At 33.2% G+C, this 26325-nt stretch overlaps 2 protein-coding genes across 3 annotated transcripts; one reads left to right on the top strand and one right to left on the bottom strand.

Moving 5' to 3' along the window:
* On the top strand, positions 1-18952 carry LOC117125450 (cilia- and flagella-associated protein 69-like). Its single transcript, XM_033271954.1, has 15 exons — positions 1-60; positions 508-568; positions 953-1045; positions 1425-1722; positions 2571-2735; positions 3997-4112; positions 4528-4728; positions 8313-8505; positions 10410-10547; positions 12579-12727; positions 13132-13257; positions 14421-14507; positions 15018-15082; positions 15438-15480; positions 17250-18952. Exons 1-15 carry the CDS (start codon positions 23-25, stop codon positions 17367-17369), a joined length of 1893 nt encoding a protein of 630 aa, XP_033127845.1. The 5' UTR covers positions 1-22; the 3' UTR covers positions 17370-18952.
* Positions 17903-25922, bottom strand: LOC117125461 (sphingosine 1-phosphate receptor 1-like). 2 transcript variants are annotated; one of them, XM_033271968.1, is made up of 3 exons: positions 25740-25922; positions 24183-24285; positions 17903-23686 (listed from the first exon to the last, which is right to left on the bottom strand). In XM_033271968.1, the coding sequence occupies exon 3, from the start codon at positions 23667-23669 to the stop codon at positions 22671-22673; it is 999 nt and encodes a 332-aa protein (XP_033127859.1). In that variant the 5' UTR covers positions 23670-23686; positions 24183-24285; positions 25740-25922; the 3' UTR covers positions 17903-22670. The 2 variants fall into 2 exon arrangements, with proteins under 2 accessions (XP_033127859.1, XP_033127853.1); XM_033271962.1 differs by lacking the exon at positions 24183-24285 and having other exon boundaries at positions 25740-25918.
* Positions 25923-26325: the final 403 nt, after the last annotated feature.

Genomic DNA, 26325 nt, shown 5'->3' with positions numbered 1-26325 from the left:
GAGGGATGCGTTTCTGGCTCAGATGACCCAAGGATATAGCCATTATGACAGACAGCTAAGGTAAGCAAAACCAATCTATAACATATTACCTCCAGATATAATGGACCTTTCCACTAAGCCCCGCCCCTTAGATATTGTTGCTAAGGTCCTAAAAAACTGCAGTACGCAAACGAGTGTGTTTGTGGGACAACACGTGTGTGTGTGTGTGTGTGTGTGTGTGTGTGAGTGAGATACCTGCGTATTCTTGGCCCTGTTATAGTCAATTGTTAAGTTTGATTGACATTCTGGTAAGATCCATTAACAAGAACATGTTCCATTTATTAAGGAGATATTTCATCCAGGTATTGTAATAATAATAATAATAATAATAATAATAATAATAATAATAATAATAATAATAATAATAATAATAATAATAATAATAATAATAATAATAATAATAATAATAATAATGATAATAATAATGATAATAATAATGAAAATAATAATAATTTTATTTGTTTACAGGAATGATTTGTTGGTATTGATATCATTAGCTGCAAGTCACTGTCCACAGGCTCCATTCATAGTAAGAAAGAGATACTTTGCTTTCCTTCAATATGCGTATTTTAAATGACATAAAAAACAAGTAGCCTTTTTTTAAATATCATTTATAATATAAAAAGCAAACAATATCAATAAGCAATAACATTTCATTAATATTATATTAGATAAAAACAAATTTATTTGAACCAGAAATTTCCAACATACCATGAGGATGTAAACTGACTGAGCTTCTATTATTCAGGGCCTAGCTGTTATATTCACACAGATACACGCTATAATACCAACGATTTTTTTTTTTTTTATTGTTGCATGAATGCCTCTGATAGTCAGCTATTATAACAATTTTTTTTTTTATGTTGCATGAATGCCTCTGATAATTAATAACTTGCGTCATTTATTTTTATAGGAATCTGGTTTTGCTAAGCAGTTAATGCTTTTTGCAACTTTCCAAGAAGTTCGAAGCCATAACATGTTGGTCAGACACCTCAAACTGTCTACGGTAATCATCAATATATATTGCATTTATAATATGATATTACAAAAAATATAATATAAATCATTTTCTCAATTATTCATTTTTTTTTTTTTTTTTTTTCCCAGACGAATTTTCTAAACAGTGTTTTATCAGTCTTCTAATTTAACATGTATTATTTTTCACATTTTAGGCATACTTATCTCCATTTTCATCTTTTGGTTTAATGCTTACATTACCAATTATCTATATTCCAGAGTATTATATATATACTTTTTATGATGTCTTATATATTTAGCAGTTTAACAGAAAAGTGTGCAAGTCGAACCTTTTTATGGATGAGAGTAAAATTTTAATTTTAATCCATTGCAAAATAGAAGTTATATCATGATATTACATTTTGTAGAACCACGAGGATTTCGAGCTCAAGAAATTGTTGATGAACGTGATTGTTGTCCTGAGCAAGGAGCCGGCTATGATTCCAATTGTGATCGAGGCTCACTTCCTGCTTGCGTTGCTGACGTATGTTCGCAATAATGAGAACGCTTCGCAGCCTCAGGAGTGGTCGCCCTCACAATTTGAGGAATTGCAACTGCATGCGATGTCGTCACTCTGCACCATTGCACCACAGTGCGTGCAGGATTACATGAGTTACCAAGGCAACACACGTCTTCTGTTGCTCTTGGAATGGTGTGTTGGAAAAGGTCAGTATTTTAAATTCTTTTTCTTCTAATAGAGTTAAAGCTTACCTTAGCTTACTTATCCTCTTCTTTCCTTCTGACACATACACTCTGTTTCCATTTCAATCTGTTGGCTGCTATCACTCCCGCCTCATTCCACGATGTCAATTCCTAATTTTTTTTCTCCCTTTCTAATGTCCTTTTCCATGTAGTTTTTTGGTCTTCCCACTTATCTTTATCCTTAATTGGGGTCGTGCAATAATGTTCATTTTCCTTTCTCAGCATATGCCCTATCCGTTCGATCTTTATTTCACTTCTTGACTATTTATTCCATTGAGATGATATTTGGCTGCCATATTTGCAATATATTCTTCAAGCATTGGTATTGAAATGAGTCTAAGTAAAGGGAATTTGCATATCTAGTAGTATTGATGGGGCTAGTGGAGGTTCAAAGGTGAAGTTGGGGAGACTTAGTGTTTAGGTGGGGAGGGCTTTAGCTTGCAAAAGTGAAATGAAAAGTGATTTTAATTTAAACTTGTGTAATTTTTGCTAAGCATTTTCTACCAGGTGCAACCTAGGGGAGAGCAAGCTTATTTGCAGGGCATACACCCTTATCCCTCATAAATACATCACACATTTTGAGTCATTATGTGACAAATAATTTTTGTCTCTAATCATCTGCATACTAACTGTACAGTATATGTAATACAACCCCCTAATATATATATTTTTTTACTAATGTATTGTTTATGCTGAGGGGCTTGTTCAATAGGAATTTACTGCTCTCCAGCAAAGCCTAGACAATAAGTTTTGGTGGATGTTGTTAAGCTGCAATGCATGTTGATAATAATGGCTTCCATTTTGTTTTACAGATGATTATGGCGGTCATGGAAATTCCTATCATGCATTAGGAGGTCGTGGCAACAAGCGGGCTCAGATGCGCTATTGTTTGCATCTTATGCGCAGCATGGTCTCAGCAGCGGACGAAGCATGCAATCAAGATTTAGTTGACCAAGGCACTATCAACCAACTTTTAGGTAGGCTCTATAATGTTATTTTGTTTCTATGTATTGTGTTATCACCTTTGACCCACTCATTTTACTATTTGATTTTGATGTGATTGCATATTGTTTTTGGTCGCTTAAATGATTTATTGTAAATTGGCTGGAAAAATTGAATGAATTTACTACAGAGAATTATTGATTATTACAATTAATAGTTGATTAATACAATGGATATAGATTAGTAAATATTATGTGTCTATATCAAAAATACAAACCTGCAGTGAAAGTGCATTAGTATATTAAAATATACTTATTAATTATATTAGTAATTTCAACCACCTGTACAATTTATTTAATTTTTTATTACATGCAAAATATACATTACCACAAGAGCAGAGGAAGGAGCAAAAGCTGCAATCTATTTTATCACTGAACTAACATTATTACCAAAGAATGTCAGAAATCATGGGGAATATTCAAGCTTTATTAACTAGTACAATAATTTTATTAAAACTTGGTTTATTAACTCTACACTCATTCACTCTGTTTATATTGTTGGTATTTCAATTATGAAAGAGCTCCCTCTAGATGGAAGATTGAAAGTAGGACATTCAACTCTACTCTGGCTACCATCATTCATGGGTTTGAATGTTTAAATCCACTAAGCTTTGATGCCCACAAAAACATTGCCCTAACAAATCTTCTGGACATTCACCTTCACTATGTTTTCATGCCATAAATAACACTCTAATGTAAATAAGGATGTTACATCTGCACTAAGATTTGACCCATTAACACCTAACAAATCTAATTGTATTTATAAGACCATTCAAGTTCACAAGGTTCGAACACCACCTTAACAAATCTATTGTGTTGTCGAATAAGGACATTCAACTTTACTAAGGTTTGATGCCACAAATGGCAACCTAAAAAGACTACACTGTGTTGCAACCAGAATAAGGATATTTAACTCCACTGAAGCTGGTTTTCCACCAGGCGAATTTATTCACGCGAATCAAAAGCGTCGTACATGTGCATTCACATTTCTGTCAGAGTTTTCGCTTCAACAAAATTGGTAGTTTGAACTGTTTCTACTTTTTGCAAAGCGAAAAAAAAATGCGCAAGCCAATCAGTGCTCAGGAGGTGAACCAACGCTTTCGATTCGCGGGAATAAATTTGCCTACTGGAAAATCGGCTTAAGGCTGTGTTGCAACCAGAGAAAGGGGTTTAATCTTCTGTAATGTTCTCGTAAATATTCATAACAGAACTATGTCCAATGGTGTTGTTTTTGTAGAAATTCTGAGCAGTGCAAGCAGGTCTAGCTTTCCAGATGATGAAGTTGATGTAGAGATGCAGTGTGACATGTTATTTATTCTTTCAACTCTTTGTGACGGAGACCTTCATCGAAAGGTTGGTTCATCATGTAGTTCACACCCATTCCGTCATTTTTATGCTACTGTATATGGGACGGGGTGGGGGAGCGGTCATGAAAAGTGATACCGTAAAAGATGAATAAATACTTAATTATGATGATAGATTTTAATCTGCATTTTATACAATCTTATATCACTGATGATGCATGTATCATATTGATGTGTAATAAAATAAATTAATCCAAGCATAAAGAAAGTTGTACATTTGCTTTTTTAAATGGCTGAAGTTTTTACAATTTTCATTTAAAGAATCCATCTCTGTGGAGTGGAGGGTAAAGTTACCTAAATTGAGTTTAAAGAATGGGAGGTGAAGAATTCTAAATGTTTCTAAACTATTATTTTCTAGTACTTTGTGTTTTTTAAATTCAACATTTTTATACCATATTTTGTAGGAATTATTTGGGAGCAAAGGAGTAGAAGCTGTTTTGCAGTATCTGAAGGTAAACCCAGAGAAGATCTGCTTAGGCTTAGGTCATCATCGTCTTATGGTGGCTTGTGTGGACTGCATCTGGTCATGCGTCATCGCCGCCAGCATTAATGAAGACTTATTTTTGACTGGAGAAGGAGTCTTTCTTCTAATGAATTTACTAGAGGTATGGATATCTACATATAATATAGTGTGACATGCTGAGCTAATGAACTTGAATAATATAATTCAAAATTTTAGTTGATTACAAAAAATGTTAATAGTATTAGTTTTCACATTTGAAATTTATATCCAGAAAAAAGGCTACCTATCCTATTTCAATATTCTGCATATACGGTACCCTTAAAATGGCTGGTAATCTTAGTACTAATGATAATACTTGTATTAATAATATTTTATAATGTGCCATATCTCTATATAAAAAAAAAACTTATTCAGAAATGCAACGTAACTAGCAAGGATAGCCATAACCAGTACTTATACAAGATACTATACAAAAATGTGTTTTTTTGCAAACATTGTAAGAATTTTTTCCAGTTTATATTTTTACCATTGACCAAACTACAACTGCATAGTACAAATCTGTTGTTCCAAAGGCAAAAAAACTGCACAAATATATGTGGCAAAGCCAAACCAGTCACTTGTCGCAAATCATGTTTTAGAGATAATGGCCAAAACATGCTGGAATGTCAACATTTTTTTAATCTATTTTATTGCATTTGCACTAAACCATCCTTTATATATCTATACATCATGCTATGCTGTTATTTTCGCCATTTTCAATGTTTTAAAAAAACAATTTTTATCGATTTGGTGATGGTTTTTGCCTGGGAAATGCCTAAAATCATAAACTTTAAAGGCTGATATCTCAAATATTGTTAAACAGTTGTATGTTTAAACGCTTGTAACTTGATAAGGAAATGTCAGATTTAAATGATTATTTTACCATTTTATAGCTCTCATTTTACTGTTTTGATAAGGAAATATCAATTTTGCGACGAGTAACTGGTTTTGCTTAGCTTTGTCACAAATAATAGCAGTTACATTGTTTTGTCATGGAACTGCCAAAATGACAGAGCATTGCAGAGCCTGTGCATATACAGTACAGTAGCAGTCCAAGAACAGTAAATAGGCAGTAGTGCAGTTTCAGTGTCAATAACTATAATATAAAGCCTTCATGCGTTGTAGGTATTTAATTTGTTCCTAGTCATGTTTTAGTTACTTTGACAGTTTCTCGGTTAATCTGTTGGTGTGTCCGTCTCAGCATATTTTATTTTAAAACCTGATATTTATTTTTTATCAGGTGATTTATGGTTATGTTGTTACTGATATATTTCATGTCAAATGAAACAGTTAATTCATTGTGCATTAAAAACTGAAACAAAAATTCTTTTTTTACACTTTTTATTAAAAAAAAAAACAGCAATAGAAATAGTTCTCAAAGTAAAGTCACTATCATTTTTATTACAGTTTCAATTACCGTATGTTGAATTTTAATGATAGTAGCAAGATGGTAAATATAGATTATTTTGAATATTAAAGTGATAAGTATTCTTTATTAAGAATTTTGAACTTAACATGATTATAGTAGTGATGAAAAATTTACATGTCCCTGATGAAAGTGTGTAACCTGGTTTAACAGTTATAGGCTATGTTCACATACACGGCGTAGGACTGGCGTAGCTTACGGCAGGCGTAAGCTAATTCACGGATTAAAATTCCAAAGTGTTCACACAAACGGCGTTCGCTATATTAACGCTGGCGTTAAAATAGTAGTAATAGGACTATGGGGGAATAGTTTTAAGTTTTAAATAATGTACGGGTTCTTTAACTGTAGTAAAATTAACAGTGTATCAGTAAAACTTCTAAATCTGTGAATTGTTCGAAGTGAACTTATATGATTATTGTATTTTAAATGAAAAATTTTGCTTTGATTTTTCAGCTAGCATTGTTGGTGTTGCAGGTTTTAATACACAGTCTAAATAGGTTAAAATATCTTACAAAACACAATCAATAAATCATATACATTATAACTAAGTAAAATGCAATAGAAAAGGAACCCCTTTACCATTTCATTTATAGAGAGCACAGAAAAGAGACCAAAGTAGCTAATATATTGCAATCGTGATTGGTCAATCTCTTGAAATGAGGTAAAATCATTCAAGCATCACTGGCGTTAGCTAATCTAGGGTCTGCAGGTAGCGTTAATAACGCCAAGGACGTGGCGTAGTGAGTGGCTTTAATGACGCCACTGCTTAGTTCACACACAAAGGCGTACGCTACGCCATGCTTAAGCCAGCCTTACGCCGTGAGTGTGAACATAGCCTAAGTGTTTTTTGAAGAGCTCTGACCTTGCCTAAATACCCTTCAGGATAATTATTTTCAATTAGTGTTCATTTTTCAGCTATACTTTTACAGTTAAATCTCTTCTTTAAATCAAAAGTTATTATCACTAGTGTTGCTAACAGCTGTCTTAATAGTACTTCATTCAGTGTCAATTAATTAAGACTTAAGTAATGTGTTGGAACTTTTTTTGGACTGTACTTAAGACATCTGTGATGCAAACAGTATCTCTACTTACTATCAGTTGAATTGATATCGAAACCACCAGTTTTTCTTTTCAACCAGTGAAATGAAGTACATTCAATTTAAGTTCAGTTGATACTTATCAACGCCAATGGTTTATCTTAACCAGGAGAATGAAGTAGACAACAGTCAACCTGAATTGGTTAAAACACTTTATCCCCCTCTTTTACTTTCTGCAAAAGTTGAACTCCTGCCTTGAGGCAAGAGTGTGACTACTGCTGGGTCAAATATATTAAAGGTAGTTAGGTAGGTAACGGTAGGAGAATAACCCATAACTCGCAGCGTCATTGTGCTGAATTACGTATGGGCATAGTCCGTGACTACTATTTGGAACCATATGATTTTACATCCAACACCAGTGGCTTTAGCCTACTCAATATTCTGAACATCATTATAAGGATTAGGAAGTGGCGTTTAGAGAAACAAAACAAGTATCTATAGGAATTGAATGCATGGGATTAAGACACAATCATCTCAACCACTAATCCACAGCTCCATAGATTCTTAACCCGGATATACAATATAAGATTTTTGTCTGTCAGACTTAAGCGCTGTCCATACTGTTAAATTTTCTTTGACAAAAAAAATGTTGTATGCCCATATATAGCAATGATATGCCTATTGGTCATGGTGCGATGTCATCATGACCATATTTAGACATGTCACATGTTTTTGTCAAATACAATTTGATAGTATGGACAGGGCTTTAGCAGAAAATGTTTGATCAGACTTCGATAGTGTTTGTGGAAACTGGTGGTGCAGTGGTTGCGATTCATGCTTTAGGTTGTGTGCGGGGAAGGGGTTAGGGACGTGTGCAGTCCCTTGATGTGAATTTCACTTCACCCAGGAGTGAAAGATAGGAACTGGGATGTTGTGGTGTTGAATGCTATTTGGTTGTGCATATTTATGAACTGTAGCATGACTCAAGTATTCCCCAGAGATCTTTGAAAGTTGCAATTTGTGCCGGTTTGCCAATGATGGATCCAGAGACCAGGAGCAATCATAATTTACAGTAATAAGTTTCTGTCTCCTATAGCCTTGAGCTGTTTGAGACTATTATGATCTAAAAAATGTTAGTACATGTTTCAGACATATTGTATCTGAAAAAAACAAATTACGTATCTTTTCATGTCTGTTTTCATTTTACTACTCTTGTTTTTCTAGTGCTGTCCAGCTGATATGTACAATCTGGTCCTTGGGTGCCTACTTGATCTCTGTGAGAACCCCAAGTCAGTTGGTCACATGATGGCATGGAGAGGTCAGGAGAACAGGACTGCTTGTAATTTACTTGTTGACATCTGGAGGAAAGAGGAAGCTGCTATTGGGGTGAAGAGGGATGCAAATGGGTTTATTACAGGTATGCATGGGTCACTGCTGGTTCTTGCAGGCCCTACCTATTTATCATCAAAGTTTTATCGTTAAAAACTTCCTCCTCCAACCAATAGTTCTATAGTATTTTACTTGGAAGCATCTATATCCTACACCTTTTTTGCTGTATAAATATTTCTTACGAAGCCATTATAAAAAAAAAAGTAGTTTCTCATCCTAATTTTTTTTTTAAGAGGTTGAGGGCGGTTTTTTTTTTTTTTTTTTTTCCCTTTAAGAAACAAAAAATAAAAGGGGCGAAATAAAAAAAAACATGCTATCTATGTCATTTTAATTATGTTGTGATGTAGTTTAAAATTCATGCTAGAACAATCAAAACAAAACAAATATTTAAATTATAAGCACCTAAATATATACACCTAGACTACAAATGTAAATAAAAAGATCATTTAGGCATTTGGAATGTCAAGCATAGTAGGCTTTCAATGTTCAAAAATAAATCTTGGCCGTTTGGTCCCGAGTTGTATTTCAGCAATGCAACTCAAATTATGTACACTGTTAAATAGTATAACTGGGCCTGGGCCTAGAGTTATTGTACATCCAACCTATACTTACTTGCACTTTCATGTATTTGTCGGATATTGGGCCTTTGCCATCAAATTGGCCACTGTCGTACTCATTGAACACATCTGCCAATGTCAAACTCATCTCATTTACAGAACGACCAAAGTACGGCTTTAAAAATTTAGATGGCGGATCAGTGTGTGCATGTATGCACACAAATACGAATACCATTGCAAGACTATTAAAAAAGAAGCAACTTGACTATAGAGCAAAGATTAGAAACAATACAGTAAATAAAATCAAAAGCTTTTCTTCACGCTTGTTTCTTCTTGTTATTTATCTCGCCAATAGCTTGCTAAAAGTAATGCGGCCCAACACGATTTAGACATGTGATACTGAATACAATGTGTTTATTGGTCAGTTCTCTTTATAATTAAACTGTATGGTACCGCAACTTTTTATTTTACAGAGGATACGCTAATTATTGAAACTGGCGGTCCAACTCGCAGTAGGCATGTATTGATAATATATCCCTATCGGACCACCAATATTTTTAAAAAAATTGGTAGCTGCCAAAATTTTTATCGTACTTGTCGCGGTCTTCACAATCAGTAAACAGTCGAAATGACGAAAAATGAGGTAAACTAAGACAAAATATGCGATCGATTTTTATTGAAAATTGAATATATATAAAAAAAAACAAAAAAAAACGAAGCGGCCTGAAAATAGAATGCGGGCGGGGACGAGAAATTACTTTTTTTTTTTACTTGGCCTAATAAAACTTCCCCTAGGCTACTACACTTGTTATGCCCATTGAGTCCTTCTGTTGATTTACCATTGTAGCCTAGATCCTAAGTTAACACCTAAAACAGTACTTTTAGTTAACAATTTTTGGCAAAGAACCAAGTACTCCACACACTGATAGCATTCAGGTAATCTGCTGGTAGTGAGTAGATACCCATCTGGAAATAAACTATGCTCTATATAGTAACATATTACTTATATATAGAGTATTATACCTTTGTATATGTTCATCAACCCATATTTAATAATAGTCATTTGGATAATTTTGGTAGTGAAACAGTTCTGTGTAACTATGCAATCATTATTAATAACTGTACAGTGTTTCTATTATTATTATTCCAGGCAAGCTTTCATCTAATAATCAGAAGTGTTATATACATTCTCGTCCACATAGAATGATTATTGATTTTGGCTTAGTTCTTCTTCTTTTTTTTTTTTACATACATTTATCATATTAAGGCATTTCTTGTTGCAGTTATATTTTCTTTATAGTCATTCTCAAGTACATATGATTTTAGTTGTCCTAACACATACTCACAACACACCAAAATAATGTCTTTTTGCTAGACCCTGCCAATCCTTTGATGGGAACTCTGCAGGCTAGAGAAGGGGTGGAGTCCCAGCCAGCGGACTGCACAAGCAGAGCCATACTTGATGTGTTCGAGAACCTAAGAGCCAAGATTTATTCTCTCTTCTGCAAGATCGGTAACAATTTACTATTTTGATATGCTTAAATTAAAATTTTATGACTTGCAATGCACGCAAACAGTCCGAGGTTGTTCATTCTCTGTCCTTGTAATAGTTTTAGGCATTGACCTGTTTTCAAGCATTCACAAACCAATTTTATTTTATTGTTCATATTTTATTTTATTCATAAATCAGCGTAACTTTATTTTATGCGATACACATACTTTTATGATATGCAATAAATATGAAAATGTGTTATAATGTAGTTTAATAAGGGTGATGTTTTGCCCTACCTAATGTGATATCGTACCGAATACTCAGTACATTCCTAAATACTTGCAAAAAAAAAAGTATTCAGTATTCGGTATGATAACACCTCAGGTAAGGCAAATATCACTCCTATGATATTTTCCTGATGCAAACGCACATCAAGATGTAGTATATATATAGAGTATCAGAATAGAGGTATCAGGTTGTTGACATTTTAACTGGATTAGAGAAGAAGGAATACCATATCAGCCTAAAGGATTGTGTTTTAGAATCCCAATTGGCAATGTTCTGTAATTTATAAAGTAGTTTTATTGATCAACTGTCATATTTCAGTCGAGATAATGTTTTTAATTGAGCAAATAATATAAGGCCAAACGTCAAGTTGGCATTTTGTCATAAAATCAACCATGGTTTGTAATGCTTGACAACAATGTTTTTGAGACTTTATTTGACTTTGAAATACAACTAACAAGATAGTTTTTTTTTTCATAGTTTCAATTTCATTATTTTATATAGCTGATTACATGGATGATTACATAATTTTTATCTGTCAAAATCTATATCCAGATTTCGTGGAAGCGTATTTCATCATGTCATACTTAGAAACATCTCAATGACTGCCCCATAAAAGTGTATATATAATTTATGATGGTAATTAACAAAAGATAGGTTTAGTTCTGCAAACCCAAATACACAGTACTCTCACACATCAACATTTAAGAGGTCATTTGTTAACTAAGTCAGTCCATTAAATTTCAGTTGCTATTACTGTATGAACCATTTTTTTTCTCTAGCTTTATAATTGCTGAATTATAATGCATTAAATATATATACATGGTGATTTAGATTCTCAAAATTGAAGTTCAATCTGACCCACATCAAATGTAGTTAGTCTAAAGTGCTGTCAACTTGTGTATTTGAGTTTTAGAATTGCATTATTTGATCTTAGTAGCATGTAGCTAACATGCTTCATAATTATGAATATTTACCAGTCAGATTAGCACTTTTGAGTGATATCCTCAGCATTTCAGGTGATTGTTTAATACACAATGAAGAAAACCAGCATACAAATTATAGTGGAGCTTTATTGATAACTTCCTTATTGATTTCTTTATGAAATGTGGTTTATATTTTATTAATGGAAGACCAATGACCTTAATGATTATAAGTAATTTTAAAAAAAAACACAACAATTTGAAACCACTATTGTCCGCCAGGGTTCACAATCCAATTTTGGGTCATCGACTGGTTTTAAATAGGCTGTGCGAATAATGGTGTAAGAATTATGATTATCAATACCTCTTCCTGCATTCTCTTGCCTTTTGGAAACAGTTAATTTATTAGCTGAATTCTGCTTTCTAAATTTTGTATTAAGATTGTTTGTCTCATTGCTATTATCATACATTCATACTTACTTGATATTTGATTCATCACCTGTGGACTTCTATGGACTGGCATGCTCTAAAGCTGTCCACACTACTTACTGTACCAACTTTTCTTCGACAAAAAAATTGTTGTATGACCATAGTCATGATGTGCGTATGGTCATGATGTGATGTCATCATCCTGACCATATTTAGGCATATCACATTCTTTTCTCAAATGGTACGTGGCTTTAGAAGGATTTCCGTCCATATTCATCAGCCATATTTAATAAAACCATCAATTTAAAAGGTGCTTCATACAGTTTCCAAAAAATATATTATTAAATGACATGAGAAATGAACATAATTGTTAGCATAAAACTTTAGCATTTTTGCATTATTTCTAATTTTGCAGGTTTTGCCGACTTGCCCGGTCTATCCGTTAATGACCTGGTGACTCTCAGTATCATCGAGAAATATCTAGAGCTGAAGTCTGGTGAAGTGTGGGCCGAAGTCTTGACAGAATTAGAACAGGAAGGTGTTAGACCAGTCACACCTGATCAAGTGAGCAACCCTTATCATTTACACTACAATCCCTTTATTTTTATACCATCATTGTGTTTTTTTATTTGTTTTTTATTGTGTTTTTTTTTTTGGTGAAATTTTTACTGGTTTTATGATAAATCTGGCTTCATAGATTGAAAAATAAGTGTTAATCATGTGGGGTGCTGCTATATGTTACATCTTAATGGATGGTGAACTTTGGTGGTAGTAACTCCATATCTTAAGATCATAGATTCCCTGTAATGATCTACTAATAATGTTTTATACTGTGAGAAATTTACTTGGATAAACTGAAAAGTGCAAAATTGTTTCTAATAAACTTATTCAGATTTTGTTTAAAAATATTTCAATTTCTAGAAAACCATGAATAATAATTTTGTTATTTTTGTTTCATTGATTATCAGGAAGCAATGGAGGTGATGGCGAGAGCAGCCACTGAACGTGTGAATGCAGTGCTAGAGTCCCAGGGAGAACTTCTTGAATCTCAACAGGAACAAGATTTACTTGATGAACAGGATATGTATGCGGAGGTAATTGCCATCTGATGCTTTTCCCAGGGGAACATGGTTGTACGAATCATTCAAGCTTATGTAAATTCTTGATCTGAAGGAAGTGGCTAATATAGATTTTGCAAAACTGGAGTATTGAGCACAACGTCTAGTCATTTTGGCAACCCTAGAGCAGTCATTCTTATATTATTCGTTAGCTAACAAGAAATAAAGCATTCAATTACAACTTCCACCCCCTCTATAGGAAATAGGGCTTGTAATATGTGTGGCAAAGACAAGCCAAACCAGTCACTCGTCGCAAAAATCGATCTTGAGTTATTAATAAAGAGTTAAGAGCTATAAAATGGTAAAAAATCAGTAAAATACAACATTTCCTTATCAAGTTACAAGCAATTAAACATACAGCTGTTTAAAAGACAATATATGAGAAATCAGCCTTCAAAGTTTATGATTTCGGGCATTTCTCATGCAGAAACTATCATCAAATCCTTAAAAAGTGTTGTTTTAACATTGAAAATGTGGAAAATAACAACACAGAATGATGTATAAATATATAAAGGTTAGTTTAGTGCAATAAAATAGATTTTTTTAAATTTGACATTCAAGCATGTTTTGGCCATTTTCTCTGAAACACGATTTGCGACGAGTGACTGGTTTGGCTTGTCTTTGCCACATATCCATTCCTTCATAACATATACTATTCCTTTTTAATATTTTTTAATATACATGTATTTCTACAATTAAAGATCACCACTTTTGGGACCAGGCTTTCCATGGTCTTTACCAGCTTTGGTCTCTATTTAGAATAATAAAGATACAGGTCTCCCTCAAATTAAAGACTACTTTTGAGACTGGGATTTCTGTTGTCTGTAGCATCTTTGGTCTCTAATTAGAATAATAAAGATATTGCATTTGTTAATGTGGGAACACCAAAAAGTTGTCTTTAATTGGAAGTGGTTTTTAATTAGAGGGAGACCTGTATAAGACATTAATTGTTAATTTGGGACCACAAAAAATGCGGTCATATTGGGTTGAACTCTTGACTGACAGATTTACCACAGTGATCTCCAGTTACAATTGTAACCGATCAATTACGTGAGGTTATTTCACCTGAATATCAATCAGCTTTTATCAGCATTATTCATAATCCAATTAATCTTTCCTTTATTCCTTCCACACTTCAGATTCGCGACAACCATAAACAGAAAGAAAAGGCAATTGCTGACTGGAAGGACTTTGTAGCAAGAACGTCAGACTACTCTGTGCTCAAAGTAAAACACTTTTTTGCTTTCATTGTTCTTAGAAATATTAACGTTTATACTTCCAACTACCTGTACCACATATTGTTTATAGTGATATACCACATCCGTCCTTTAAAGCTATTCTTTGATCACATGGTGAGAGAGTAGCCTTCTACAGGAAGCTATTGGATTAACCTGAAATATAACACATTATTATCTATATTGTTATGAACACTTTGAGATGTTCAGAGCAAAAGGATGTTTAAAATGTAATAAAATGATATTTCCTTGTTTTTTTATACTTATATTTATTTCATTTTTAATATTAAAATTATTTCTTTTTGTCCAACCCAAAAAAAATATTAACCCAGTTTGTGTTAAAATCAGATGAATTTCAAATGTATTCTATTTGCTCTCAGTAACTTCTGATATGTTTGTCTCTAATTTGTTTAATATTTTTCGGTTCAAACCATTTTATTGTATTTAAAATTAATGTCTTGTTCCAAGTTTTGATTGTCATGTCGCCATTCTTTTCTGTAGATTGCTAAGGATATGCAGAAGACCTCAATAGATGTTTCTAGAACAAGACTTGGTATCAACGAAAGGTAAATCTACACACCCTACTGCTAAAGAATAATAATTTAATTATTCAATGTTGTTTTCTTTTTTGATGATCCATAAAACCTTGGTAAAACATTTACTTACACAACGTTTCGCTAGTGATCCACCAGCATTATCAAGTGTACTGTCAATGTTATGATGACTGGAGGCACAAACCAACTTCAACAACACCGAGATGACATCATGACCAATCTGTCATAACATTGTCAGTACAGTACACTCTTTTTATTCTTTACTCCATGGTAGAAGGAAGGAAGAAATTTATTCCTGTATTACAATAATTTATTCAGATTATATAGCTCTCTATATTTTTACTTTCTTTTCTTTTACTATTTTTAGTGATGTATTCCATGCAACTGACCTCCCTCATCTTCAAACAACGGTAAGTTTTTTCTAAATTTTTATGTGCTTGTATTTTGTTATCATAATAAGCCTAAAAGAGAAAATATCTATCATTTCCAAATATTTATCCGGGCCACATTACTTTCACTTTCTATTCATACTCAACTTTAACGTTACCTATATATTCACTTTCACCTAATTTTAGCTTTATTTATGTAAAACACATAGAAATTAAAGCATGGTGTTCTACAGGAATCATAACGTTATTATTGTTGTTATATTATTGTAGTTGTTGCTATTGTTATTGTTATTATTAAATGTATGTTCTGTAACTTATTATTCATATACAATAGGTTATAGTATTTGTATTATATGTATGTATATCACATATTTTATTATATGTATTGAGTTTTGAACAACTAATCTAATTTCCATGAAGACAAATAAATTTGGTTCAAATTCTGGTTAATTATATTTGTACTCTTAGTCTACATGATTGTTACCTCACCCTAAATATATCTCGGTGCACTTACTATTACTATTATTATTATTATTATTATTATTATTATTATTATTATTATTATTATTATTATTGTTTATTATTATTATTATTATTGTTTATTATTATTATTATTATTATTTATTATTATTACTATTACTATTTTTTTTTTTTTTTTTGTAATTACTTTTATGTATTTCAAATAGCCCCATTTCTAGTACTGAATGGTATACACTAGACGAATAAAATTGCTTCTAAAATTACAATTTAACTTCAGGTTTCTGAAACATAGAAGGAAATAATTGTTTAAGATCCTTGTTAAACATAACATGTGCCAAGTCTGATAAGGGTAAATCCCGTTATTTATTACTGACCTGAATTCCCAGGTCTTGTTTTAAGTGCTGGTATTGGTCAGTCCCATGGCCTGGGATTCAAATTCTGGGTACAAAATTTAAATGGATGCGAAAGTGGAAATAATATAGTGGTAAAATATTGTTTGAAGTAATAATATATATTAATGCTGCAAATATTATTCTTCAGAAGAAGATCGAAGCAACTCAATCAAAATGTTGAGTCATTCCCACCCAACCACGTTCTTTTCAGAACTATCTACGTGGTATACTGCAAGCATTAATATATAATATCGTGGTAGTATTATTTTTCTTGTAACTGTGACTTGTTGTAGGTCATTCCAAACTTCCAATTCACAAAGAGTTGATTGGCCGAGCGGTTAAGTCAGGGCACCGTAACCTTCAGCTCTAATATCGGCGCTGGTTCAAACGGCTCACTCGTCAATGGTTCCGGTGGTGGAACAAGTCTTCTCGGATAAGGACTTTAAATCGTAGGCCCATTGTACGCATTTGGCTCGTGTGCACTTTAAAGAACCCGGTACATCATTCGAGAAGAGTAGGGGGTTACCCCGGTGTACTGGTCCATTAAGTCCCCTGTTGTTAAATGGATATGCCACGTAGGACAGTGATTAAGTTCACTTATTGGCATATAAGAGCCTTATGGGTGCATTATTTTTATTTATGCACTGATGTTCACAGTGTAATTTTCTTTTTGACAAATAATTTTATTTGTTTTGTCAACAGTCACTCAACTGGAAACCATATTTATTTTGAGTAGAATTTAATTTATCTTTTAATTTTAGTATTTTGAGAGTTTGCAATAGAAAAGTGAGAAGAAAAGTGTCAGTTGGATGTGTGACAATGGTGTAACAGTTACATAATCTGTAAATGAGATACCAACATAATTTTAAAATGGGAAGTTGATTTTTATTTTTTTCCTGTCTTATTATTTTTTCACAGACATTTCAAGGTCGCAGTATAGCTATCAGAAGCACCCCTCTAAACATTTCAGAAGAAGCTCTGAGTTTTATACAAGATAAGGAAGTCAAACTGAAAGAACGCTCTGCCGTGTTTGTCTAAGCATGTCTACGTTACAGGTATCCGGAGGAGCAGATGGAGCAATTGATAACTATATAACACGGCAAATCAAAAGCAACGTCAACAATGTTATACAACATAATGAGAACTTACTAAAAACAATTGTAACATAATAAATAATAAATCTTTGTATAAATATATATAGTGTATATATGAATATATAAAGTCTCTAATTATTTAGTGATTGCTGGGGTTTTTTTTATTCGCTTGTTTATTTATATTGTTTCCACTTGAATAATTAAGGATATTATGATTATTATGAATTATAATTTAATGTATTGACTGACTAAATATATCTACTTACTGCATACAGACTTTTTTTACTGCTATATATTTCCTGAATTAATTACAGTTAACATACATGTTAATTAAATTTATAAGATTATAATTTATGAAATGTATTCATAGAACAGACTTCTCAAGCACTACGGAGGTTTCGTAGGTGCTACAGATGTACGGAAATAGATAAAAAATACTGCAAAAATTTATCATAGGCCCAGACCCATAAATAATTGTTTTTTCTTGAATAATTGAGAATATTATGATTATTATGAATTATAATTTAATGTATTCACTGACCAAATATATCTAATTACTGTCATACAGACAGAAGATGTACGGAAATAGATACAAATACTACAAAAAAGTAACATAGGCCTAGATCCATAAATGTATATGTCCAGAACAAATGAATTACCCAGGATCATTAGTTACATTGTCCCTAGACATATTTCTGATAAATTATTGTGAAAAACGAAGAAAAAGTGGCCTTAATATAGTCAGGGAGATGCTCCCTCCTGTTAATTATAATTTATTTCTATAATAAATAATAGTTTATTTGTTCTACACCAAGTTTAAGTGGAACACAGGCAAGATAACAGCTTTCCTGTCCTCTATCCAGGGTGGTGTTAGCAGCACCATAATATAACATTATACACCTTAATTACATTGTCCAACTGGACATATTATCGTCATCATCATTGATATTGTTGTTATTAAAAATAGCACTTATTAGTTGGTTTATATTAATCATATTTTGAGCTGAAATAAGCAGAACATTAACAGAATATAAGAGGTTTTTCTCATTGACGGAAGTATTGAATATTGAAAAGATATCAACATTATTATTTCTGTATAAACAGCATAATTGACATGCATTATTTTTAGATAGCTCAAGAAAAGATAATTTCAAAAATATGAATTTTAGAAGTACTGTGTAGCCTTATTAAATCAGGCCTCTCACCATAATTTCATAAAGGGGTTACCTGTGAGGGGGAGGGGTTGACAAAGCCCTCTGGCATGGTCAAGGTGTAGATCCCCTGAAACAAACAAAGAATGGAGTTCGGTCAAATTACAGGAAATCCTGGTTATTTGCTTGATTACTGTACATAGCATTCATTAAGATGTTTCCATTGCTGGTCATCATGCCAGCTTTATTCATGTGTGCAGATAACATTGTATATAAAACACTGTATTTTAAATGATCATTCCATGTTGTAATCTTATGGACAGGAAACTTGAAAACACTGGCTCTTATTTGTGGAAATAAATTTTAAAGAAATTAATAGTATGGAGTTTTTGACTGTGTTTCTAATCTAAAATATAAACGAAAACAATGTATTTTATTTACTTGAATCTCGACATTTAACTGTTAATTTTTCAATGTTTAAAGTAATGATATACAGTAACCTAGGCTACTGTACTTCTAAAATAGGCATCATGTGCCCTAAAATAATCTCATAACACCCTAAACTGCAGCTAACTCACCTTCACTTTCCCACCTCACCCCCTGTCATCCCCTACCCTATATGTTACCCTATCATGTGACAAGTTCATTCCTTAGTTGGAGGGTCTTGTGTACAAATCCCAATGAAAACAATTTTTTCAGACAATACTCAAGGTATTTGAAGCTGATTTTTGTAGTCGATCATTATTATTTTTACTAATTTCCTAGGTTTTTAATCGGGTTTTTAATATATTAAACATATTATGCAGGAAATAAAATGTTATTCTGTGAAGAAATACTATCAGTAGTAGGATGTCAATACACCTCGGAAGTTTAGCCTTGATTAAGTTTTTAAGGAAATATTAAAAGTTCATTCCAGCTTTCATATATTTACTGAAGTGCCATGCAAGGAAGAGGAGCCGGATGCCCTGAAGCCGAACGACGACACGGTGAACTTGGCACGTTTCCCGCCCACTCGAGCAGATCGCCTTGCTCGTGATATATTATCTGTTAATAGGAAAATCGCCGTGGTGTTTTTTGGCTGTTTCACCTTAAAATCGAATGGCCGAAGTAAAATTAAATAAAATAATGTAGCCTGTAAAAGGAAATTAATGTATAATAATGTGCGAAGATACTATACCACTGTGGTTCTCGAACGTGCAATAAACCTACAGTCGTGCATTCTATAACAGTCAAAAGTATAGGCCTACTTACGACAGTATATCTGCTTATATAACTTCTGAAGTGTAATATGAAATCAGTGGCGAATCCAGGATTTCTTGTCGGCGGAGTGTGGGTGGTGAGGGAACACAATCAAGGACCGTTTGGCCCGAGGGGGCGGGACGTGTTCCTTACCCTTCACTATTCCAACTGAAATAAGAGTTTCCATTTTTAATCTTATATAAATGATTTGGCACTTGGTTAGAGACTGCAGTTTATCTGGTTTACTGTAGTTGTCATTGCTGGATGGCTCCTTCCTGGAAATATGGGCGTACGTGTGTTACAGCCCATGATGCTAAAAGCTCAGGATGTAGAAATTTCCAATATTATACCCTTCTCCAAGGAAAATTGAATGTGTACTTGGTTTTTAAAAAATAAATAATCGATGACGTCATATTATTTAAATGTTTCTTTTAATCATATGAGACCGCATATATAGAACTATAGTGAATAATTTACATCGTTTCTATTAGAAGTATAAATTTGCTGCCAATGCCGGTTAATACTCTCATCGATGTAATCCGACGGATACGTAGACTTACTTTATTATTAGCCTAATTAAACATATTTTCCTTGAAATTATGCCATTGATTGTCAAAACCCTATGTTTACATTTATTAATACATTTTGATTTAAAAGATTATCACAATCGTTATTTGTAAAAGGAATAAAGGTTGGTGTTTTGTGTTTTAATACAAGGTACCGTAATAAACTTATTTAAAAAAGAAAATACCAGAGTTATTTTTATCTAAAAACATTTTTGTTTAGAAGATTGTAATAAACGTTGTATTGAAAAATAAAACCTTGATGTTTATGTTTTTAATACAACGTTTATGACAATCTTCTAAATCAAAATGTCCATAGAAATAGGCCTAAGCCTACATATTAAACTTAATTATCGTCATGACAATACCATCCAGACAATGATGGTAGATGAAGCAGGTATTCAATGAAGAATATGAGTAGATGGGCATACCCAATAAGCTTGTCAAAATTGCGTGTTATCAATATGCGTATTAAATTGTGTCCACACTTTTTGACCCATTTATTTCAATATTACACATTTGTTGTCGCCTGTTATTGGAGAGTCACGGTGAGTTTGTCATGATGGCGTAGTTGTCACCATTCTTTGCTACAACGCCTCTGACAGACATCACGGAATGGTTCCGAATTTGCCCGAAGAATACTATCGCGTAGAATGACACGAGTAAAACTTTTCGGTTTCACTCTGCGTCTTAAGCACAGGTTAACTAAAAGTAGGGCGTGCTTCCGTAACTTTATCAAACACTTCATTGTTCTAATACCTATTTCAAGCGGATATTTCATGTTGTTGCCTTCAATTGCGGATTTATTCAACCATTGCCTAGCAGAGGCTTTACCGTATTTCTGTTCATGTTTGATATCAGTTTTTAGATGAGAGTCAATCCTCAATAACAAATTTTATTTTTCACGCCTATAACAATACATAATTACAGTTTCAACCGAAGAAAAAAATGTTATCTTTAAAATTAGTTAACCTTAAAATACTATAATACAAAATACATATCACTTAGCCTACGTATTATTAATTCCATATTGGAAATCAAATATTCTAATACAATCAAATAATCTGTTGCTTAGTGACTCATGAACTGCAAGGACTTTTCTGGTGGGTTTATAATTTATTAAATACCTTACACTATATAATCAATCGATTAATCAATAAATTAATTATAAGGAAAGTTATTCAACAGTGTTTGGGGCCGGTGCTTTTTTGTTTTATTGATTTTATTATTAGGCCTATATATTGAGAACAAAAATAGAGAGCCGTAATTATCGAACATTCCATAAATACAAATTAAACGGGTAGCACGACATTGCTGTGAACGGGCTTTCGTTAGTTTTAGCAAATGACTCGATTCTCTGGGGAATGAAATCTAGGACTAGCTAAGACCAATGAGATACATACTTTACATATACATATTTTACTGAAAACCCCCTAGATTTGATCATTTGCATAGTGGGAAGACGATACGCTTAACGCATGACACACACGATCGTCGGCGGCGGAACCATAGTTACCAACCTGAGAGATTTGAAATGCGTGACTACATCAGTCGGGCTGGGTGGAGGAGAGGGCGCCACGCCAATTCCCCAACGAGATCCAGAGGCGGGCCCCGGTGGGGGACTGGGCACTTTAGTCACTTAGTCCAAGATGATACTATACTAAGTGCGTGTTGGCTGGGTTGTTTTGTTCGGGAAAAAGAAATTTTCCCCGTGGATTGATTCTAACGAAATAATTACGAAAACTCTCTAATGACTAGTTACTGCATGACCGTTTTTATATAGGCCTGTTTAATAAAAACCAATTTCTTCTAATTTTAAATACATTTTCCCATGAATTCGTGATAAAATTCGTTCATCACGCATGGACTTGCGCTAAATGCGTGACAAATTTATGATCACGCATGTGCTTCTGCAAAATGGTGTTTCATCCAAAATCACTTTGAAATGCGGACCGTCCCGCGCGCGATGTGAGACGGTTTCTAACTATGCCGAACCATATTCGCTCTCTGTGAGCGCTCGTCGACGCCGAAGCCGTCTGCTGATTGTCGGCGGCAGTAGTTCGAGCAAATTGCATGTGCCTTTTCGGCTGACGACCGTCGGTGCAACCGTTTGCCCGGCCTAAAGCTCTGTCCAGACTATGGACATCATGAATATATATGGACATACAACCGTTTTTTGTCAAAGAAAATTTGATAATCATTCTGGACAGAGATGTTCCTCACCACAATAATCTCTCAAAAAATGATCGTATAAAAAAAGTCCATCACCCTCATATTAATAACAATTAGGGCCTAAGGACGAATGATATTATTTTCTTTGTAAACAGAACTCGTTTTTGAGTTATTTCTGGCCAAAGTGGATGATGAATCGTTGGTCTCGTAAGCAGAAGGATCATATTCTCCACGACAACGTTGGAAAACAGCTTTCATACCTTCATTGAAGTCCGGCAGACGTCGCCAGTAAATGAACGGATTCAGTGCTGAGTTCAAAATCCCAATGCAAATAGTGAAATACAAGGGCACTGTACCTTGCCAGCATATTTCCTCACCGTTTCTCGACATCTGGACACCAATTCGTAATGATTCCACGGCCCATGGTAAATAACAGCAACAGTAAAGGGCAATTATCAGAGCAAAGCCATGAAGAACTCTCTTCGTTTTTACATGCTTCCGACGTCTAAGGGACGATCGATGCGATTGTCCTTTTTCTTGTTTGCTCACATTCAAAAATATCAGTAGATAAAGAACAATTATGACAGCGAAGATGATAATTAAGATGACAGGGGAAACGAAATGATAGATGTACGCGTACCATGTTGGCTCAGTGACAACAGATAGAAACAAGATGGCTGATATTAGCCACATAACACCACAGGTCGCGATCAGTTGTCGAGATGTTGCTAATTTTTTAGTATACGGGAGTAACACAATCTTAATGAATCGTTCAATCGCTATGGACAATATCGTCAGCATTGATACGAATGTAACGATGCTTCCGAGTATATCTCCGACTCCGGCTCCTCCCCAAACGACAACCGGAAAGAGCAGTCCCACGAAGAGGTCGGATATACAGAGGTTAAATATCAAGACATATCTTGATTTATGAAGTTTCTTAGTTAATACCATAGCGACTAATACGACGGAATTGGCAATAACGATTACGAACGAACAGATGACGATGAACGATAGATAAGTCTTGACATACGATACATTTGTTGCCAGCTCACTAGAGGTAAAATCGGGAAACGTACAAATCGTAGACTGGTTGCTTTCGTATGAATTCCCCGACATTTTGAAAGAGTTTTAGTCTGTAAAAATTAGAAAAAGATTATAATTATGATCTTATGAATAATAATATGTACAGTATTGCAAAGTGACCAACATAATTGATAGCGACAGACACTTGGTTGTTAAATATTGTTATTAGGCGTATTTGGTTTCGTTTTCCACTGAAAAAAAAATGTTTACGGTATATATTTTCGAAACTTATTGTATCCTGATTGTGTAGAAACCGAGAAATTGAATAGGAAAATACTGCTAAATATTAATTAGCCAAATCAGGCCAAAATGTAATGCTCAGTGTATCTCATCGAGACGTGATTAACGTTATATTTATAATATTTAGCAAGGATACAGATACTTTTATGAAGTTTTAAACCACAACCACCATAACAAATCCTCCCCTCGGTAAATGTTGTCAAGGAAACGTTGTAAGAGCTGACGTTATTGAAACTATGTAGGCCTATGTTTCTTAATACTTAATAATATAGAAAACACATGTTTTAATCCTTAACTGGTACGTACTGGTATAGGCATTTATAATGCGCCTCTTCCTTGAAGTTATAAAGCTCACTTCTTTGCCCTGGTCATTGGGTCCACGTGCTTTAAGTAGTCCAAAACAAAATGCCTAAAAATCATTTTTGAAATTAACTTACTTGTTTTGAAGTTACATAAAAGTTATGAACTTGGACATAGAATAATAATTTTACAGCGAAAATTTATAGAAACACTTCCAGTCACTTGAAGTGTTTTATTATTTTTATTATAACTATCTAATATAAAATTAATTCATAATTTGTATGTTACTGCAAACTGAATAAATTAATTTCAAAATTAATTTTTATTATTTTTTGTCATTGTTTGGGGAAAATCTTTAAATTAAAGTACAGCTATTAATGGAACGGAACGGTATTATTTATTTTATATAATAATAATAATTTTATTTTTAAAAATAGGTCTGTCACATTTAAATTTTTAATTGAAAACTCGTCAATATTTTAATTTTATTACCAATAACTTGTTTAAATATATGAAAAGCAATTAACATATCGAAATTTTCTTGTTCGCGTTTATTTAGGCCATAGGCGCCAATAGCTAATATACCTTTTTAGCCCGTTTTTATCTCATTTGTTGATCTGTTTGTCTAAAATAAAGAGTGAAGGAAGTCTAATAAAGGACGATGACACAACCGAGAGCGTCTGTAGTTCAACGAAACACAGTGCATTGCAAAATAGTTTAATATACAATTGGGTTTAACAACAAGTATCTAGCAAATTCATCCTGAGAGCGCTCTGTGGTTTCCTTTTAAATTCTGAATAATTGTCATTGTCTTTTGTTTGTAACTGAATGGCGAAAGTGCTCCTACAGCAACCTTAAGCCCCTTTTTTTAAATCTATTTTAACAAAATATAGTGGTTGCATCTATACCATAATTATCATTAGGGCTAATATTATTATCATTATTATTGTCATTATTATTATTATTATTATCATTATTATTATTATTATTATTATTATTATTATTATTGGCATTATTATTATTATTATTATTATCATTATTATTATTATTATTATTGGCATTATTATTATTATTATTATTGTTATTATTATTATTATTATTAGGCCTATTACTATTTAGGCCTTAATGTGTACAGTAATAGCATTTTAAATTTCACTAATACCTTAATAATATTTATGCATATAAAGATAGATACTGTATATGCAAATAAATCATGTATGCGTTAATATAATTTTGATGACTGCTGGTGCATTTTAACCATTACTTATGTTACTGTGTTTTAACTTTCAAAAGTGGTTTCGAGTCAATGATATATAATGTTAGCGCCTATTTGGAATATAACAATAATTAATCGTATTATAATTAAAAGTCAGAAATCTGTAGGTCTGCAGTATGAAAACATTACTGTATGTAATGATAGGCCTACTCAATGATAAAATAATTATAATAAGGCATACAGTAATGGGCTATTGATAATAGTAATACAACATGAAAAGGATTAAATGTTGACAATAATTTACGATATCTGAATAATGAAATTGTAATATAGTCTGCATTACTTACCTTACAATAGGTATGCGGCAAGAAAAAGTAAGACCAATTATAACAGAGAGAGCATATGCAGAGCTCGCCTATTCACAATAGACATCACTACACTCACTGAATACATATACTCTGCAACAGTTGGTCTGCTCATGGTACTTGGGGAAACGATCTTCTGACGTCACATGTCACGTGGTCTTATATTGTCACACACACACACACCAATCATTAGGTTTTCTTCCTTATAACCAGCCCTAGATCTATGCTGTTGTTATACTTCTAATGCTTTACTTTCTGAAGGAGGTTAATTATAATTGCTTCCAATTTATGAGACAATGATTGAAAGATGATCCTCATATTTTGTTAGTTAAATGATAAAACCGCGGGCATCCAAGGTGTTGCATCAGGTATTCACTGAACAGTAGTAAACTTTTATTTAGACAAGATGACAAGGTTATTAATAACTAGAACACATAAACAGGGACGCATCAATCAATCAGTCTGCAAACAAACAAGCATCAATCAATTAACAATCACAAAATCAAGAAAGCTGTCAATCATTCATCCATAGATCGGCCGACCTACAATTGCGACACAAATGTGGGCC

Source organism: Anneissia japonica, unplaced genomic scaffold (assembly GCF_011630105.1).
Source record: "Anneissia japonica isolate Jap-2015-1 unplaced genomic scaffold, ASM1163010v1 scaffold466_len1169948_cov191, whole genome shotgun sequence".
Taxonomy (NCBI): domain Eukaryota; kingdom Metazoa; phylum Echinodermata; class Crinoidea; order Comatulida; family Comatulidae; genus Anneissia; species Anneissia japonica.
Note: the sequence above shows the minus strand (reverse complement) of the source record. Positions and strands in the feature narration are given on the sequence as shown.

Excerpts from the sequence above, each read along its gene's own strand:
- LOC117125450 (XM_033271954.1), top strand. The coding sequence starts at position 23 with ATGACCCAAGGATATAGCCATTATGACAGACAGCTAAG. Across the intron at positions 61-507 it reads CATTATGACAGACAGCTAAG|GAATGATTTGTTGGTATTGA; the intron begins GTAAGCAAAACC and ends ATTTGTTTACAG. Across the intron at positions 569-952 it reads GTCCACAGGCTCCATTCATA|GAATCTGGTTTTGCTAAGCA; the intron begins GTAAGAAAGAGA and ends TTATTTTTATAG.
- LOC117125461 (XM_033271968.1), bottom strand. The coding sequence starts at position 23,669 with ATGTCGGGGAATTCATACGAAAGCAACCAGTCTACGATTTGTACGTTT.